Here is a 20,029-nt window from a genome sequence, read left to right as displayed (position 1 = left end):
TTGTTTTTATCAAGAGGCACCTGGACTTTCTGGTTTTCTTAGAAGATGTTTTGCTCCTCACCCAAGAAGCTTCTTCAGCTCTGACTGGACGGTGGGGAATGGAAGGGTTTATCCTCCTTGCAGACAGCTGGTCATTTGCATCCTTTTAGAGAGTCCTTGAGGCCACTTGGAGATTTATCTGTGTCGCCCCCCGAGGAAACCCTTCCATTCCCCGCCATCCGGTCAGAACTGAAGAAGCTATTCGGAGGAGAAGCGAAACATCTGCCAAGGAAAAACAAAACAAAACAGGAAGTCCAGTTGCCTCTTGAAAAAAAGCACCGTGACCTGTAGGACTTGAGAATCTCCATAGGCATTTCAGGTAGTCCTCAACTTACGACCACAATTGGGGGCCCAAATTAGCACGGTCGTCAAGCAAGACATCACAGCACAAGGCCCATTTTTGCCCACTCTCGTTAACCAAATTAAATAACCATCGATTACTGCGTGGCCCTACTTCGACCACCTCATTAATCTGCAAATTTGGGAGGTTTTTGGGAGTTGAGTTGTCCTCAGCCTTGAAGGTTGCAAAGTTGAAGCGCACCGTTATAGTCGTAAGATACAACCACCCTACTCAAGGAAGAATGACACAGGAGAAGCATCTATTGGGAGAGATCGTGTTCTTTGGCAAGTCAGAACAAAAGCATTGCCCACGGCCTCCGGATGCCCCAACTTAGGGGTGCAGCGGGGGCCACCAAAGCATTTCCAACCCTACATTTTTGAAGCAATGGAGCGTCGGCCGAAAGCCAACCAAGGAGAGAAGACGGTTGATATTCCTAGGTGACCTGAGCCTCAGTCTTGGGAGGATGACAACGAACTGGAGATATTCTAGACCAAGGGGCAGCTTCTACTGATCTTGAGTTACTCTAAGGAGGGAAATTGCTCGGTGTCCCTTATTACAAGAGGCAGCAAGCCCGGAAGAGGAGCATTCCCTCCGGGGAATTAAAATGCAAGGAGACACTCTCGTTGGCAGAGATGAACAACACAGTGCCGGGACGTAGAATCATTTCAGATGTAGCAGCCGTGGAAGTGCCGACGGCAGAACCTTGGAGCGTGAGCAAGATGCTTGCCGAGTCGATGGCCGAAATGAGGTACAGCTTAATGGAGGAAGGGATCTGTAAGTAAAAATACACAGAGGTGTTGTTCGAAGCGGGGAAGTAAGGAAAAAGAAAAGTCTTCCTGCGTTGGTGGAACAGGAAGCAACTGAAGCTGGAACAGGACGGAACAAACTGAAACAGGAAGCAAGTGAAACAGGGAGAGGAAATAACTGAAACAGGAAGCAACTGAAGCCGAAACAGGAAAAAACAAACTGAAACAGGAAGCAACTGAAGCCGAAACAGGAAAAAACAAACTGAAACAGGAAGCAACTGAAACTGAAACAGGAAAAAACAAACTGAAACAGGAAGCAACTAAAACAAACAGGAAGCAACTGAAACTGAAACAGGAAAAAAACAGGAAGCAAGTGAAACTGAAACAGGAAGTAGCTGAAGCTGGAACAGGAAAAAAACAAACTGAAACAGGAAGCAACTAAAACAAACAGGAAGCAACTGAAACTGAAACAGGAAAAAACAAACAAACAGGAAGCAAGTGAAACTGAAACAGGAAATAGCTGAAGCTGGGATAGGAAATAACTGAAGCAGGAAACAAGTGAAGCTGGAACAGGAAGCAAGTGAAACTGAAACAGGAAGTAGCTGAAGCTGGGATAGGAAATAACTGAAACAGGAAGCAACTGAAGCCGGAACAGGAAGAAACAAAATGAAACGGGACGCAAGTGAAACCGAAACAGGAAGCAGCTGAGGCTGGAACAGGAAGCAAGTGAAACTGAAATGAAACAATTGAAGCAGGAACAGGAAGCAACTGAAACATAACCAAAGCAAGGGAAACAAACAGGAAGTAGCTGAATCTGTAACAGGAAGCAAATGAAACCAGAACAGACCAAAATCAGAATTTGTTCTACACTTCCAAGCATCCCAAATAGGACAAAGGAGCTTGAGTTCCAGAAGAAAATGGACTGAAGGCACAAATTTATAACCCCCCCCCCCCAAAAAAATTGAAACCACAACTTTCTGTCCATTCCTTTTGTTTTTTTTTAGAAAATTCTCCCCAAAGAATGCTATCAGGATAATCCTTTTCTGCTCAGAAAACCTGGTCTGCCCATTATGCTTACCTCTTAGCCAGTGATTTCTGGGTTGGCATCACATACATTAAGCCAAGGTTTGCTTAATCATGAAACACAACTGGCCAAGTTCTCATATTGTCTTATGTCCAAAAACCTGGAGTACAACATAGCAACAGAGGAAGCAAACGCTGAATAAACTCGGCATGTCTTAGCAGCAAGGAGAGAGGGAGAATCGCATAAACGCTCTTACGACCCGAATGGAACCTGGCCACTACATTTGCAACTTGGGACGGTCTTAGAGCGGGACTCCTTTACCTCTATCCTCATGACAGCAAAATCTGGAATGGGGGGGTCGTAGAGGGAGACGCAAGGATCCAGGCGGCTTTGAGCAGGGAGCAGCAACTTTGAGCTGGCGGGAGCTGGCGTGTAGTTCAGCATTTCGCACAGGGTCAGAACGTCGATGAATTTGGGCGTCAGGCCAGCGCGCACCGTGTTGTCCGAACAAGCCATACATTCGATGCAGTCTGGGGAGAATAAGGACAAGACACTCATGAGGCTGACTGGGGGATTCTGGGAGTTGAAGTCCACGCATCTTAAAAGCAACCGAGGTTGAGAAATGCTGGCTTAGATCAAGGGTCACCAACCTTCTGGACTTCAGGGACCACTAAATTCATCATTTTAATAAATAAATAGTATTTAGTGCAATATAAAAAATGAAAAATCATTTTTCTGCAGGCCACCAAAATTTTCTCGTGGACCACCAGTTTGGTAACCGCTGGCTTAGATAATGTGAGAAACCGAGGTGGCGCAGTGGTTAGAGTGCAGTACTGCAGGCTACTTTAGCTGACTGCTAGTTCGGCGGTTCAAATCTCACCGGCTCAGGGTTGACTCAGCCTTCCATCCTTCCGAGGTGGGTAAAATGAGGACCCGGATTGTTGTTGGGGGCAATATGCTGACTCTGAAAACCGCTTAGAGAGGGCTGAAAGCCCTAGGAAGCGGTATATGTCTAACTGCTATTGCTATTGCTAAATCAACCTTGGCCCTTGGTTAAGAGAGATCCCAAATGCAGCCTGACTATTTATTATGAGATAAACCCAGGAGCAAAAATACAGCACACAGCACACAGAGCCTTTAGAGAATGAACAGTGATTTATATACAAATATATACAGACAAACACATGGTAGATAAATCCCTTACCACTCAGCTACGGACACAAGGAGAGAAATGAAATACATGACGAGAGAGAGAGAAACACCCTCTAATGGCAATCTATATATAGACACCTCTTAAAACAGTAAATGCCTTGTGTGGACCCCTCTTACAAGAGCCCAGGTGGCGCAGTGGTTAAATGCAGCACTGCAGGCTACTTCAGCTGACTGCAGTTCGCAGTTCGGCTGTTCAAATCTTACCGGCTCAGGGTTGACTCAGCCTTCCATCCTTCCGAGGTGGGTAAAATGAGGACCCGGATTGTTGGGGGTAATATGCTGACTCTGTAAACTGCTTAGAGAGGGCGAAAGCCCTATGAAGCGGTATATAAGTCTAACTGCTATTGCTATTGCTAAATCAACCTTGGCCCTTGGTTAAGAGAGATCCCAAATGCCAGCTGTCTCCCATCCCATTTCATGCAGGTGCTTGCTTCCTGTGAAGAAACTCACCTCCGTAGAGGTAGGCGTGAGGTTCATTTGCTCCCAGGAACATACACTGCCCAGGCTGAAGCTTCATCTGGTTGAGGAAGTAGATAACAAAGCAGCCGATATCGCCTGGGTACTGAGAGTGTAGCCGGAGAAGGAGTTCGCCACAACTGGATGAAATATCTTTTCCTGCAGCAGCTGGAGAATAAGACATAGGAAAGGGATTTGAGCAAGGGCTCTGGTCCAAGGTAGGCTTTGTATGGTGCCATCAGCACCTTCATCCTGATACATGGCCCAGCAGGAGCCGTTGGAGCTGCCACCAGACTCCGACAGCGAGGGGCCCTATGAGTCGGCTTTGGAGGATGTGGAGGACCCTGGACAGGGTTCCGACTCCGAGCAGGGTGCAGAGAGGCTGGTTGGCCACCAGGTGGCGCCTGAGCCTTGGACCAGTGGAGAGGAGACAAGGGAGTGTGATCCGGACGTCAGCGGTGGGGAGGAGCCAAGGGAGTTGTTCCTAGATGCCCGGCACTGGAGAGCTAATAGGTGTAAGGAACAATTACACAATTATAGGCGGTAATTGCACTCAACTGGTGGTCATTAGGCTCCTCTCCAGACTATAAAAGGACTGCTTGTGCACACGCCCCTTTTGCAGAAGTCAACGCATGAACTAATGTCGGAGAACATTATTGTGAGCTTGGCAGGCTGGATTGCTGCCACGGCTTATCTGTGCCGGTTTGCTGCCAAGGACTTGTCTGTCTGTTAATTAAATGCCATAACTTATCTTTGGCTCAGAGTGTGTGTTGGTGTGGGACGAGGGGGGGCAGAACACATGTCAGTGTCTTCAGATTAGCACTTACAGAAGAGTCCCAAAAAAAGAGATCCTACAGAATAGTGAAGAGAGCCTCCAGTCTGTGGAAGCAGGATGATGGAGATCTTGTTGAGGTTCACCAAAGCTCAAGTCCAGGGGAAGAGGGATCTTGAAGGACTTCCAACCCTTATGGCTCCCTAAAGAAATCCACAGCTTGGAAGAGAGCTCTTAATGGTGTACTCAATTCTTTCCGTAATCCCCAAGGTCGATTTTACATTCCTTCATAAAACTAAATGTCAACTCGCGCCACATTCCTGACCTGCTCTCGAGTGGCCATAAGGCAGGGGGGATGGGGAATCGGAGCCTCGAAGCTGAATCGAGGAACTTGCGTTTCAGTCAAAGCAAAGCACATTCTAACGTCAAGGTCATCTCCACGCAGACCCACAGTGGCCGGAGGGAGTGACTTCTACAACCCGCGAAATTGCTTTGTTGGGGAATGTGACTGACGGCACACCTTGGGGGGGGGGGGAGAGGAAACAGGGTCAGAGCCAAGGTGTGAATTAAGTGAGGTTAGAGTTGGCTTCCCTTGGAACGTGGCCGACATGAAGCTTCTAATAAAATAACTGGATTTCTTTTGAAGTTTGGCTTGAGGCTCATGTTTTAATTAGGGCATCGGTTGGGACCCTGACACCAAACTTGGAACCCCTGAAACACCCAGAGGTGATTACATAACCCTGCCTTCTTTAGCTTAGGCTTCAGATCAGATTGACTGGCGCTATCAAGAATTGTGACTTCAGGAACACGGGTCCGGGTTGTAGCTCTCTATTAACCTCTCCTGATTTGACGCGACTAACCTTCCTGGGAAATCCGCTTGACCAGTTGGTTGAGGTGATCAACGAAGACTTTCTTCTCGCTCTTCATCATCCTGGTGAAGCAGACCCTCAGAGCTGCTGTCACGCCACGGGGGTCATCTCTCCCACTTCGTTCCAGTTGTTCCGCTGCTACGTTCCCGATCAGAGCTCGAAATTCAGGGACATCTGTAGAAAGGCCAGAGAGATGATGGGAGTCCACCCTAACGGCTGGTCTTCCATTGTCTCTTGGAATTATACAGAAGACAAAGTTTAATAAATAAAGTTTAATAATAATAAGTTTCAAAGTTTAATAAATGTATATGCTGCCCAATCCTGAAGGACTCTGGGCGGCTTACATAAAAAACAATTTAAAAGAATACTAAAAAAATTAAAATAGAAAGACAAGGCAAGTTAAAAAGACACAACATGCCCTCAACCTTAGTGGGGGCTGGACCTCATTCAAGAGGTCAACAGCCCAGGCCTGCCGGAAAAGCCAGGTCTTAATAGACTTTCGGAAGGCCGCGAGAGTGGGGAGGGTCCAGATCTCTGGGAGTAGATTGTTCCATAGGGCCGGGGCAGCTACAGAGAAGGCCCTCCCCTGAGGAGCCGCCAGATGACATTGTCTAGTTGACGGCACCCGGAGAAGGCCCATCCTGTGTGATCTTATTGGACGCTGGGAGATATGTGGCAGAAGATGGCAGAAGACAAGAGATGACTTTGGTGGAGATAGCCAATCTCCATCATCATCATCATCATCATCATCATCATCATCATCATCATCATCATCATCATCTTTTCATCATCCCTTGCAGGGTGGAGTCTGGGCAACTGAACGGAGCTAGCAGAATGTTTTACTGGCCAGATGCCCTTCCCTGTCGCCAATGAGGAGTTTTGTTCAGCAGATAATATTCTCAATGTGCCCGGAGAGAGAAATATCTGCCTCTACCTAGGATCGAACTAACAACCTCCTGATTGTGAGGTGAGAGCTCCACCTTACCGTACCACATAGCCGATTTCCATCAAAATAGTTTTAGCCTTCCTGTGGAATGGAGCTCATGGTGTAGTCTACCTACCGAGGTTGACACCAACTGGGGAAAACAAACTCTTTGGAGAGAGGGGGACTCTTAAGTGCTAAGAGTTCACTGCATATTCGTGTCCAGAATTCACATCTTTTCTACACTGAAAGTTGAATATTTGAAGTTTCAGGGTAGGCGTGAGATTATATTGCTCTACTATTAAGGTAAAGGTAAAGATTTCCCCGCACACGCACGCTAGTTGTTCCCGACTCTAGCGGGTGGTGCTCATCTCCGTTTCAAAGCGGAAGAGCCAGCGATGTCCGAAGACGTCTCCATGGTCATGTGGCTGGCATGACTCAACGCCGAAGGCGCATGGAACGCTGTTACCGTCTCACCAAAGGTGATTCCTATTTTTCTACTTGAATTTTTTACGTGCTTTCGAACGGCTAGGTTGGTAGAAGCTGGGACTTACTCCGTTACGCAGCGCTAAGGATTCAAACCTTTCTGATCGACACGTTCAGTGTCTTAGCCACCAAGCCAATAATAGAGTCCCTAGGCTCTACTATTACTTTAACTCAAAAAAAAAAAGTCATTAACTAATCAACCAGAGAGGTACCCACAGTTCCAATGCGACGTTTTCCCAACGTTTCCCCAATGCAACGTTCTAAGTAAGAAACCTTCTGTCCAAAACTCCCAGGATCTACTAAACCAGATCATTTATCTTTCTAGGATTTATGGCCGGTGATCTTTTTCCTCTTTCCCATCGCCTACTTACGCTGGAGGAAAGCTACAATCTCTTCCACAGGCCGGAAACCGCACAGGCCTTCAAAGGGGGTTAGGGCAATGGCCAGCTCAGGCTTGTGATTGGTGTCTGGATAGTGCTCTGGATATTGAGCGTGAAGTTTCTCTGCCAGTTCCTAAGGAGAGAAGAAACAGGCAACGGGTAAGACCAGGGTCCAAGTCAGCTTTGATCACTGAGCTGATACCGGATTGTTTTCTGATCGATGGATCACAGAATCTGGGAGGGACCTCACATGCACAACAGGTGGACTAGAGAAGGGCAGCAACCCAATCTCAAAGGATCAGAAATGACCCAAAAGCAGTGGTGGGTTCTGGGTGGTACGGACCGGTTCGAGCTGCCATCAGACTCTGACATTGAGGGGTCCTCTGAGTCGGCTCTGAAGGAGGTGGAGGACCCTGGACAGGGTTCCAACTCCGAGCAGGCACAGGGAGGCTGGTTGGCCACCAGGAGGCACCTGAGCCTTGGACCAGTGGGGAGGAGACAAGGGAGAGTGAGCCGGAGGCCAGTAATGAGTTGTTCCTGGATGCATGCCATCGAAGAGCTACTAGGCGTCAGGAACAATTACGCAATTACAGGAGGTGATTGTACTCAGCTGGTGGTCATTAGGCTCCTCTCCACTATAAAAAGCTACTTGTGCACATGGCCCCCTTTGCAGAAGTCAACGCAGGATTGAATGTCGGAGGACATTACTGTGAGCTTGGCAGGCTGGATTGCTGCCAAGCCTTATCTGTGTTTATTGCTGCCTGAGTTTGTCTGAGTTGCTGCCAAGGTCCTTATCTGTTTGTTCTGCTTGGCTTTCAGCCACCGAGGTTTTGGTGTCTTGCTATTAAAGTACATTTCAGTTAAGCTTGTCTCGGCATTCATTACTGGACGGAGGAGGGGGTCAGAACACCCGCCTATCTTTGATCCTCCGATGCCATCACTGATCTTGTCATACCTAACGGAAGAGCCCGATTTAAGGAGCAACCTAACCAATCTTGGGAAACCTTCTAAGCTAAGCAGTCTTAGACCTGATTGTCACTGGGATGGGAAACAGAACATGCGGTACTAAGATTATGGTTACACGTCAAAAAAGTCTTCCTAGAAGTGTATAATTTAAAACTAGTTAAACTTAGTGAAATTTAGTGACAATAGATATAGTTAAATAAATAATCGATAACGTTACAAATGTATATAATGTGTAGTATGATGAGTAATAATTGGATATGAATATTGAATGGTACCCATGAAAGGAAGATTAGAAATCCTTTTGGATTATATATAAAGATTAATAAAAAAAGAACTAAGTTAGATTCAGTTAAGTCTTGATTATTAGGGGGGAAATGTTATGATACAGGATATAGTCAAATAAAGGAGGGATAATGATAACAACACACACACACACACAAACACACACACACACACATATGTATGTATGTATGTGTACAACATAAGGAAAGTGGATATAAATTGTAAACAGTGATTTGGAAAGGAGGATTAAAATTTTTTGTTACTAAATATTATGGATGTTTAGCTAGAATAGGACATAAGGATTCAGTGTTATTGGAGGATTTTAGAAATAGCAAATGAAAGGCCAGTATGTGGTTATGTATTAAATCTTGGTATATTTTAAGATGAAGGACATTTAAACAATTATAGTCAAATGAAAATGGAGGTATGATGATGGTAACACGCATAAATATCTGAGTTAAAATACTTGAGTTAATATGATGACTGTGGAAGAGATGCCCGAAAGCCTTTTGTAACCAACTGATACTCTTTCTACAGCATGTAAAGAAGGAAGATTTTATGTGTTGTGTTTGTTTTGAAAAATAAAAAATAAAAATAAATATTATAAAAAAGACTTCCTAGAACAGAAATCGGCTCGGGAGCTGCATGTGGCTCTTCCATCCTTCTACTGCAGCTCCCTGTCGCTGTTCGGCTCCACAATTGATGGGGTTAGGGGTAGAGTTAGGACAAGTAGAGGAAAAAGGATGCCGTGCTATTGAGGGCCGTCAGCCAAGAGAAACCACAATTGGAAAATGGCAGAATATTCCCCCGCGAATTTGAGGAAGATCCCCTTACCTTGTTAGGATGGGCCTGAATGGACAAAGCTGTATTGACCGACAACACTTTGAAGAGGAAAGGCAGCTGACCTTGAAAGATGTCCTTCACCTTTGACCCCAGGCAGGCAGGGTTATCTGCGATCCATCGGCTTAAAGTCTTTTGGGCAATGCGGTTATCCAGGATGACGGCATCGCCCTTGGGATGAGCACCCATCCAGAGCTGGAAAGGAAGAGAAAAAGTGGCATGGGGAATCCCAGAGTGCCTTGGGGTTATGGCGTAACATGAAAAGTGAGCCCAGCTCATTGTGATGGATATTGTAATCCTGGTTAGATCAATGGTGGCTTCATAGATTTGAGTGAGCCCAGTCAGAGAAGCACACCGAGGGATAGGCATTTGCGCCAGGAATAAAACAAGAAGATTGTACAAGATTATATTTGTCTCCCCAAAATATCAAGAACGATTTAAGTTCCACTCTTTTTTTTTTCTAGCAGTGGCTAATTATCCCTACATTTCACAGAAAAGTGAATTGTTAGTATGGCTTTCAGATTAAACTCTTTTTGGTGAGACAGTGGCAACTTTAAACAACCTTTATTAAACAATCTTTGGGACTATAATTATATATAATGATTTTCATGCATGCCAAAGAAACTATAAATAATATCCTTCCAAAGTTTTTATTTGGACATGGAAAGTACATCAGTAACATTTGATCAAATTGTGTTATATGTCCCATCCATCCTTCCATAAACCTTTATAGGTTTATCCCACATGTAATTTTGTCATTAGACTCACAATGTTTAATTATTTGGACCAACGGTACTTAAGAAATAAACATGTAACACTTTTAATTGGGGTGGGGGGTGGGGGCGGGAAGGAAAGGGATGGGCCAAACATACTTGGTTCCCTTGTAATCTGGGAATTAAAAAGTAGGAGACTGTGAGTTCTAGTCCCATGATTGGTATGGAAGCCAGATAGATGATTTTGGGTCAAAGCCTGTGAGTTCTAGTTCTGCATTAGGCACTGAATGGATGACATTGGGCCAATCACCAGTTCACCAGTCTAATCCCACTTTAGGCATAAAGAGCTGAGGTGGCGCAGTGGTTAGAGTGCAGTACTGCAGCCACTTCAGCTGACTGCTAAGCTGCAGTTCGGCGGTTCAAATCTCACCGGCTCAAGGTTGACTCAGCCTTCCATCCTTCCGAGGTGGGTAAAATGAGGACCCGGATTGTTGATGGGGGCAGTATGCTGACTCTGTAAACCGCTTAGAGAGGGCTGAAACCCCTATGAAGCGGTATATAAGTCTAACTGCTATTGCTATTGCTATAAAGCCAACTGGGCGACCTTGGGCCAGTCACTTTCTCTCAGCCCTAGGAAGGAAGCAATGGCAAACCACTTCTAAAAACTCCCCAAGAAAACTGCAAAGACCTTTTTTTTCCAGGCCAATCGCCAGGAGTCAACACTGACTTGCAAGGGACACATAGGTACTGTTGTGGCCCAGCGGGAGCCGTTGGAGCTGCCACCAGACTCCGACAGCGAGGGGCCCTATGAGTCGGCTTTGGAGGATGTGGAGGACCCTGGACAGGGTTCCGACTCCGAGCAGGGCGCAGAGAGGCTGGTTGGCCACCAGGAGCCGCCTGAGCCTTGGACCAGTGGGGAGGAGACAAGGGAGTGTGATCCTGACATCAGCAGTGAGTTGTTCCTGGATGCCCGGCACCAGAGAGCTAATAGGCGTAAGGAACAGTTGCGCAGTTACAGGAGGTAATTGCACTCAGCTGGTGGTCATTAGGCTCCTCTCCAGACTATAAAAGGAATGCTTGTGCACACGCCCCTTTTGCAGAAGTCAACGCATGAACAAATGTTGGAGAACAGAATTGTGAGCTTGGCAGGCTGGATTGCTGCCATGGCTTATCTGTGTTGGATTGCTGCCAAGGACCTGTCTGTCTGCTAATAAATTCCGGAAAGTATCTTTGACTCGGAGTGTGTTGGTGTGGGACGAGGGGGGTCAGAACAGGTACAATTATGCGTTGGCAGTGAACTCAACGGCACCACCTCAACGGAGGTGACTCGTCATCCTCGCGGAGACGGCCCTGACTCTCCAATCTTGTCTCTGGGAGACGGAGACGCGATATTTTCTTTTGCTCTGTTTTTTTAAATCATTCGGTTCCTTCGGCTTCACGGGAAGGCAGACCAGAGTGAAATTTTGAAAAAAAGAAGATACCCGGAAACTTGGTCAATCTGTAAGAACGAGGAACTCACCTCAGCGTATGGCTTGTCGGCGTCAATCTGTGCCATGGGGTCACTGCTTTCTAAGAGCCTGGCCACTTGGCTGTCCCTTCCCTGCTTACCCCACGGGTAATTCTTCACTGCAGAAGCCAGGGGAAACACTGAGCGAGCCAAAAAGACAGAGGAAGAAGAAGAAGAGGGTGAAGAAGTCATTCTTTTTTTTTTGAAAAAGTTTTATTTTTTTCCCCCTTCCATACGTGACCCGACAAATGCGCGCCCGCCAACAGCACGCCGACAAAACCGTGGCGATAAAACTGCGACGTCGACAGTGCGCCCACAAAGGCACGCCAACAAAAGAGCAGCGACAGAAGCGCGATTATGGTTAAGGTAAGGGTTAGGGTTAGGGTTAGGGTTAGGTTCAGGGTTAGGATTAGGTTCCGGGTTAGATTTAGGGTTAGGTTCCGGGTTAGATTTAGGGTTAGGTTTAGGGTTAGGTTCAGGGTTAGGTTCCGGGTTAGGTTTAGGGTTAGGTTTACGGTTAGGTTCCGGGTTAGGTTTAGGGTTAGATTTAGGTTTAGGTTTAGGGTTAGGGTGCGCTTCTGCACTCTTTCGTTGGCGCGATTTCGAACTCGCGGGTTTTTCCCCGCGGTTTCGTTGGCGCGCTTTTGTCGAGCGCGCATTTGTCAGTGAACCCCTTCCATATACATTCACAAATATAATTAGGACAGATTAGCGAAGGTAAGGAAATTACTAATGATATCAAAAATTATATTTGGGTTTGCGGAAATACCATCCCAAGGAAACATAAACTGTGACCTGAAAGAGACACCTACAATAATAGGGAAAAGAGAGAGGAGGAGAGAAAGAAAGGAAGATGGGGGAAAGAAGAAAGAGGTAAGGAGAGGAGGAAGGAAGGGAGAGGAAGAGAAGGAGTGAGGGTAGGAAGGGGAAGAGGAAGAGCAGCAGTAGGAGAAAGGGAAGGGAAGAAGGAAGGGGAAGGAGAGGAGGAAGGAAGGAAGTAGAGAAGGAAGGGAGGGAGAAAAGAAAGGGAAAATAAGGTGGTGTTAAAACAGGCAGAAGGGATGGTAAACGAAGCAACCCAAACTGTATATTATAACCTCTTAAATGAAATAATAAATGTATAAGAATAATCAATGTAAAGAAGAATAACAATTAGGTGATTGTATATTTAAAATGGTATGTAATAGAATAAAAAATAAAATTCTATAAAATGAATAAATAAAATAAAAGCACATATACATTCACAAATATGTATTCTCATGAGTACCCTTAATGTTTATCTGTTATCCACTAGCATTTATCACAATCTGTTTAAACATATAAAAACCGAGGTCACTTTCTTTCCACCCCATTACATCCAACTTATTTTGCAACAACCCTACTCCTCCTTTCTTCCCGACCTCCCTTCTCTGCCTTCTTCTTTCCTCCTCTCTCCTTCCTCTTTTCTTCTTCCCCTCCCTCTCCCCCACTCCTCCTCTCTTCTTCTCCTTCTTCTCCTACTCTTACTATCCCGCCCTTACTTCCTCTCCTTTATCCTTTCTTCGTAGGGTTCAACTGGTCCAGAATGCGGCTGCGCGGGTTATCATGGGGGCACCTAGATACTCCCATGTTACACCCCTTTTAGGCGGCCTGCACTGGTTGCCGGTTGTCTTCCGGGTGCGATTCAAGGTACTAATTATGACCTTTAAAGCGCTCCATGGCTTAGGCCCAGGGTACCAGCGAGACCACCTACTGCCACCGGTAGCCTCCCACCGTCCAGTGCGATCGCACAGAGTTGGCCTCCTCAGGGTGCCGTCGGCCAGACAGTGTCGGCTAGCGACCCCCAGGGGGAGAGCCTTCTCTGTGGGAGCCCCTTCCCTCTGGAATGAGGTGCCCCCGGAGCTTCGTATAATCCCCGACCTCCGGTCCTTCCGACGCACCCTAAAAAGTTGGCTTTTCCAGCAAGCCGGCCTGGCCTGAACAAAACAAAATAAATGATTGATCATTGTTAATTTTAATCGAATTGTTTTAAAAAATGTTGTTAATCCAAATTGGGTTTGTTTGGGATATTCTATTTAATTCTTTTTGACTTTTGTGATATGTGTATTTTTAATGTTGTATGCCGCCCTGAGTCCTTGGGAGAAGGGCGGCATATAAATTCAATAAACCAAACCAAACCAATCTTCTTTTCCCTCCTCATCCTTCCTCTCTTCCTCTTCCCCTCCCTCTCCCCCACTCCTCCTCTCTTCTTCTCCTTCTTCCCCTCTCTCCTACTCTTACTACCCCTCCCTCGCTTCCTCTCCTTTACCCTTTCTTTTTCCCCCCCCCTCCTCTTTCTCCCTCCTTCTGTGGTTGCCCTTGCCTATTTTCTTCTTCGCTCTGATGAATTTCCGGGGTGAAATTCCAGCGATCCCAGCCTCATATTTACATCGAAAGAAATGTCCTCCGGATGGAGAAGTAATTCAAGGACACCATCTCACAAGCATTCTCATCTCGTCGATCATTTTATAACCCAAGTAGAGGTTGCTCAGTCTAAGTTGAAAGACGATCTGGAAAGTTGGGTTTCATTTTCCAAGGTGATTGTTTCATACAGGGGAATAAAAACGCCAAGCGTGGGGGAAATCAGGAAATCCGTGCAGCCCAAGTGACGATAAAGATTTATTGCGAGCTTAAGGTCCTCTTAGAAGAATCTGAACTATTCATCATCATCTTCGCTTAACGACCCCATAATCCCTGGCAGGGAGGAGTGTGGGCAACTGAATGGAGCAAGCAGAGCGTTTGCTGGCCAGATGGCCCTTCCTCTCACCAATGTGGAGTTTTGTTCAGCAGATATATTCTTATCATGCCCAGAGAAAGAAATATCTGCCTCTACCTAGGATCGAACTCACAGCCTCCGGATTGTGAGGCGAGAGCACCACCTCTAGGCCACCACACCACTCCAAGAATCTGAACTATTAACAGTCAAGGTGAATTACTGGGAGTTAAGAAAGGAATTCAATGCAGACTGGAGTTAGGATCTCTTGTGGGCACACAGGGACTCATGACTGATGACACATTTGACCCCTCCTTCCGGCTCAGCCTGGCCATCTTCCTACCCAAAAGTTCCCTAGTGCTTAACGCTCCTCCACCTCAAATTACTTCATGCAGAGAGATGTGAATTCAGGACACGACCTGCCTGCTCACTTCAACCTCCAAGTTAAAATTATAAAATCGTGCCGTGCAAACCTCCCAGGTTACGATTTTTTTAAAGAACCGTGTGTCTTTTGCTTAGGAATCCAGCCAATTTCGGTTCATCCCGAAAACTAGGATGAAAGATTAAAAGGTTTCGCCGGTTTCCAATCAGCCGCGTATAAATATATCGGGGGCTGATCTCACTGCAAGAGAACCGAGCAGCGCAAACAAGGTGCAAAATATAATCTCCCCGTTCCTTTTTCTTTTTAAAATAAATAAATAAATAAATGGGTCCGTTTTTATCTGTTCATCCCGCCGAGAGAAAAGCGAAGGGATAAAAGATGACAAGGATTAAGATTACAGGGACACTTGATTTGCTATAAACAGCTGCAGCACTTCTAAGCGGGCCTGACTTGACCTGAGATAAACGGCTATTTTGGGAACACCTCAGAGCAAACCGAGAGTAAGAAACTGGCACAGATTTCTGCAGATTTTCACCCATGCAAAATCCAGAGAGGTTGGAGAGGAACCTGCCTCCCCAGACCGAAAGATTACGTTGTCAGGCAGCCTTGGATCAAGCGGATCTCCTTTGGCTTAGAAGCAACCGCTCGCAATTCCAGCATACTGTTTCCTTGCCAAAGGTCTTCCTTTCCGATCCAGCGTCAGCAAGAAGGGCTGGGAAACCTTCCCCACCAAAGGCCGCGAAGAACACATTCACACATTGTAGTTAACCGTTAAGGCGGCCTGTTTACGCATCTTTGCACGTGACCCAACAAAAGCGCTAACGTCATAAGCGCGCCGACAACACCGCGGCGCTAAAACCGCGATGTCAAAAGCGCGCCGACAACAGCGCGCCGACAACAGCGTGCCGACAGAAGTGAGATTTAATTTAAGGTAAGGTTTAGGGTTAGGTTTAGGGTTAGGTTTAGGGTTAGGTTTAGGGTTAAGTTTAGGGGTAGGTTTAGGGTTACGTTACAGCGCGCTTCTGTCGGCGCGCTTTAGGGCTAATTCGTCGCTCACTCGTCGCGCGGTTTTGTCACCGCGCTTTAGTCACCGCGGTTTAGTCAGGCACGCTTTTGTTGTGCGCGCATTTGTGGTGGAACCTCTTTGCAGGGTGTTGTGGCCCATCAGCGGCCAGCAGAGCTGGCAGAAGAGCCAAACCGTGAGGAGGGTGGGGAGGAACATGGGCCAGTCCTGGGGGGATGAAGGAAGCTCAGACGAGGCCTCTGCATCGGAGGCAGAAAGGGAGCTAGACAGCAGTGAGGCAGAGGAACAGCTGGAGCCTGTTCCCAGTGTGCGCATGGGCAGAGCTGCCAGAAGACAAGAACAACTAAGAAAGCAGGTTCGACTTGGGAGTAAAGACACACCTTGGAGGTGATTGGCCCCTCCCAGAGGAAACAAAAGAGGAGCGAACGAGGAGGGAGCTTTTGCAGGAAACAATTCATTCATTCAGTCCTTTCAAGAGTGGGAAGTCCTGTTTGTGACTGTAAGAGACTCTGTGCCAAGTGCTTCCTTGCCCTGCCTTTGGAAACTGTAGTTATCTGGCAGCTCTCCAAACGAGATAAGGTTCGTGTGGATAAATATTCCTCCGGAAGACTGTTTGCCAAGCCTGGCTGACTGTGAATGAAAGGAATTCACAGTCAACTCTGCTTTTTGCTTTTTAAGGAAGGCTGGGTCAGAACACTGAAACGCAGGGCACTGAATGCAACATCTGCTGGGGCATCGGTGCTTTTCCTGGACCCGTTTCAGTGCAGAAGCCCGCCCCACTGCCTCAAATCCCCTTCCCAGCCCACCACCCACCACACCCCAACCAAAGTATACAGCGCTTAGGCAGGCCAAGGATAGATAGATAGATAGATAGATAGATAGATAGATAGATAGATAGATAGATAGATAGATAGATAAATTTATTTATAGGCCGCCCTTTTCCCTGAGGGGACTCAGGGCGGCTTACAACGTATAGGGAAGGGAGTACACACAATGACATATAAAACAGTACGTAATTAAAAATAGAAGCAACATTCATCATTCGGGAGGGGACGGATTATAATCTTTAACCCCAGGCCTGACGGGATAGCCAGATCTTGAGGGCTGTGCGGAAGGTCTGGAGGGTGGTGAGGATGCGAATCTCCATGGGGAGATCGTTCCAAAGGGTCGGAGCTACTACTGAAAAGGCTCTCCTCCGCGTAGTCGCCAGTCGACACTGACTGGCGGATGGAACTCGGAGGAGGCCTAATCTGTGTGATCTAATAGGTCGCAAGGAGGTAATTGGCAGGAGGCGGTCTCTCAAGTACCCAGATCCACTACCATGGAGGGCTTTATGGGTGGTAAGTAGCACCCTGAAGCGCACCCGGAGATCAACAGGTAGCCAGCGCAGCTCGCGGAGGATCGGTGTTATGTGGGCGAACCGAGGTGCACCCACAATCACTCACGCGGCCGCATTCTGGACTAGCTGAAGCCGCCGGATGCTCTTCAAGGGCAGCCCCATGTAGAGCACGTTGCAGTATTCCAGCCTAGAGGTCACAAGGGCCCGAGTGACCGTTGTGAGAGCCTCCCGGTTCAGGTAGGGTCGCAACTGGCGCACCAGGCGAACCTGGGCAAATGCCCCCCTGGTCACAGCCGACAGGTGGTGGTCAAAGGTCAGCTGTGGGTCCAGGAGGACTCCCAAGTTGCGAACCCTGTCTGAGGGGTGTAAAATTTGGCCCCCCAGCCTGAGTGATGGAACACTAGCCAAATTATTGGGAGGGAAACACAACAGCCACTCGGTCTTGTCCGGGTTGAGTACCAGTTTGTTAGCTCTCATCCAGTCCCTAACGGCTTCGAGGACCCGGTTCATCAAATGAGATAAGGTTCGTGTAGATAAATATTCCTCCGGAAGACTGTTTGCCAAGCCTGGCTGACTGCGAATGAAAGGAATTCACAGTCAACTCTGCTTCTTGCTTTTTAAGGAAGGCTGGGTCAGAACACTGAAACCCACGACACTGAATGCAACATCTACTGGGGCATCGGTGCTTTTCCCCGGACCCGTTTCACAGTGCAGAAGCGCGCCCACCGCCTCAAATCCCCCTCCCAGCCCACCACCCACCACCCCCCAACCAAAGTATACAGCGCTTAGGCAGGCCAAGGATCCTGAACGCAGCGTCTGCTGGGGCATCAGCGCTTTTGCACCCCGTTTGCAGGCAGAGGCGCGCCCCACCGCCCGAAATCCAATCCCCCCCCCAGCCCGCCACTCACCAACCCAACCAAAGTATACAGCGCTTAGGCAGGCGAAGGAGAACCCCTGAATGCAGCGTCTGCTGCTGGGGGCATCAAGGCTTTCCCGCCCCGGTGCAAGGGGGCTTCTTCTCCCCTCCAAGAGGCTCCCCCCACCCCCAATTCCGGCTTGCAACCCCCGGCCTCCCTTTCCCAGCCGAGATTCATTCATTTTGCAAAGCGATCCCACCCCCCCACCCACCCACCCTTTTCCCTTTTTTGCATTTGCATTTGCAACCGGCTTGGCTTCGCTTTGCAACTCACCTCTTAACTCGTTGGCCATGCTGGAGGGCTTCCGACCGAGTCCTGATCGGTCCTTTTTTATTTTATTTTCTTCCAAGCGAGGAGGGGGGAAAAAAGGAAGGGGGGGAGAAAAAAAAGAAAGAATGAGTAAGAGCCCCCGGCGCCACGCCTCTTCCCGGCCACCGGCTGGGCAAGCTGGGTAATGTAGTTCTCTCAATCCGGAGTGGGCTCGCTTGCAGAGCTGGAGGAAGGCGAGCAGCGAGCAGGGCGCCCGCACGGGGGAACCGGGGTGACTTCGGAGCCCGCCCGGGATCCTTTCCCCACTCCCAAGAAATCGTTTCAAGGGGTCCTTTGAAACAACACAAAGCAGAGGAGGCAGGCAGAGGTTCCCCCGGGGCAGCGGCCCTTTCGTTGACTGGAGACTACAGTTCCCATAAGCCGCTTCCTCCCAAGACAGGGCTCTCGTTATATGTTTTCCTGCTGCATAGTACAATAGATAGATAGACAGACAGACAGACAGACAGACAGATAGATGATAGATAGACAGACGATAAGTAGATAAGTATATAGATAGATGATTGATAGATAGATAGATGATAGATAGATAGATAGATAGATAGATAGATAGATAGATAGATAGATAGATAGATAGATAGATAGATGGATGATAGGTAGGTAGATAGATAGAGATAGATAGACGATAGATTGATAGATAGATGATAGATAGACGATAGGTAGATAGGTATATAGATAGATGATTGGTTGATAGATAGATGATAGATAGATAGATAGATAGATAGATAGATGATGGATAGATGATAGATAGACGATACCGATAGATAGATGATAGATTGATAGATGATAGATAGATGATAGATAGACGATAGGTAGATAGGTATATAGATAGATGATTGATAGGTAGATAGATGATAGATAGATAGATAGATAGATAGATAGATAGATAGATAGATAGATAGATAGATAGATAGATGGATGATAGGTAGGTAGATAGATAGAGATAGATAGACGATAGATTGATAGATAGATGATAGATAGACGATAGGTAGATAGGTATATAGATAGATGATTGGTTGATAGATAGATGATAGATAGATAGATAGATAGATAGATAGATGATGGATAGATGATAGATAGACGATACCGATAGATAGATGATAGATTGATAGATGATAGATAGATGATAGATAGACGATAGGTAGATAGGTATATAGATAGATGATTGGTTGATAGATAGATGATAGGTAGGTAGGTAGATAGATAGATAGATGCTAGATAGATAGATAGATAGATAGATAGATAGATAGATAGATAGTTATAGATAGATGATAGATAGATAGATAGATAGATAGATAGATAGATAGATAGATAGATAGATAGATAGATAGATAGATAGTTATAGATAGATGATAGATAGATAGATAGATAGATAGATAGATAGATAGATAGTTATAGATAGATGATGATAGATAGATAGATAGATAGATAGATAGATAGATAGATAGATAGATGATAGATAGATAGATGATAGATAGATAGATGATAGGTAGGTAGATAGATAGATAGATGCTAGATAGATAGATAGATAGATAGATAGATAGATAGATAGATAGATAGTTATAGATAGATGATAGATAGATAGATAGATAGATAGATAGTTATAGATAGATGATAGATAGATAGATAGTTATAGATAGATGATAGATAGATAGATAGATAGATAGATGATAGATAGATGATAGATAGATAGATGATAGATAGATAGATGATAGGTAGGTAGGTAGGTTAGGTAGGTAGGTAGATAGATAGATA

At 46.5% G+C, this 20,029-nt stretch overlaps 1 protein-coding gene across 1 annotated transcript; it reads right to left on the bottom strand.

Annotated features, from left to right (window-relative positions):
• Positions 1-639: 639 nt before the first annotated feature.
• Positions 640-18,344, bottom strand: MPI (mannose phosphate isomerase). The gene is made up of 8 exons (XM_032233571.1): positions 18,221-18,344; positions 11,567-11,694; positions 9,329-9,529; positions 7,238-7,379; positions 5,450-5,632; positions 3,812-3,985; positions 2,471-2,679; positions 640-1,151 (listed from the first exon to the last, which is right to left on the bottom strand). Exons 1-8 carry the CDS (start codon positions 18,237-18,239, stop codon positions 933-935), a joined length of 1,275 nt encoding a protein of 424 aa, XP_032089462.1. The 5' UTR covers positions 18,240-18,344; the 3' UTR covers positions 640-932.
• Positions 18,345-20,029: the final 1,685 nt, after the last annotated feature.

This window comes from Thamnophis elegans, chromosome 16 (assembly GCF_009769535.1).
Source record: "Thamnophis elegans isolate rThaEle1 chromosome 16, rThaEle1.pri, whole genome shotgun sequence".
Classification (NCBI taxonomy): Eukaryota; Metazoa; Chordata; class Lepidosauria; order Squamata; family Colubridae; genus Thamnophis; species Thamnophis elegans.
Note: the sequence above shows the minus strand (reverse complement) of the source record. Positions and strands in the feature narration are given on the sequence as shown.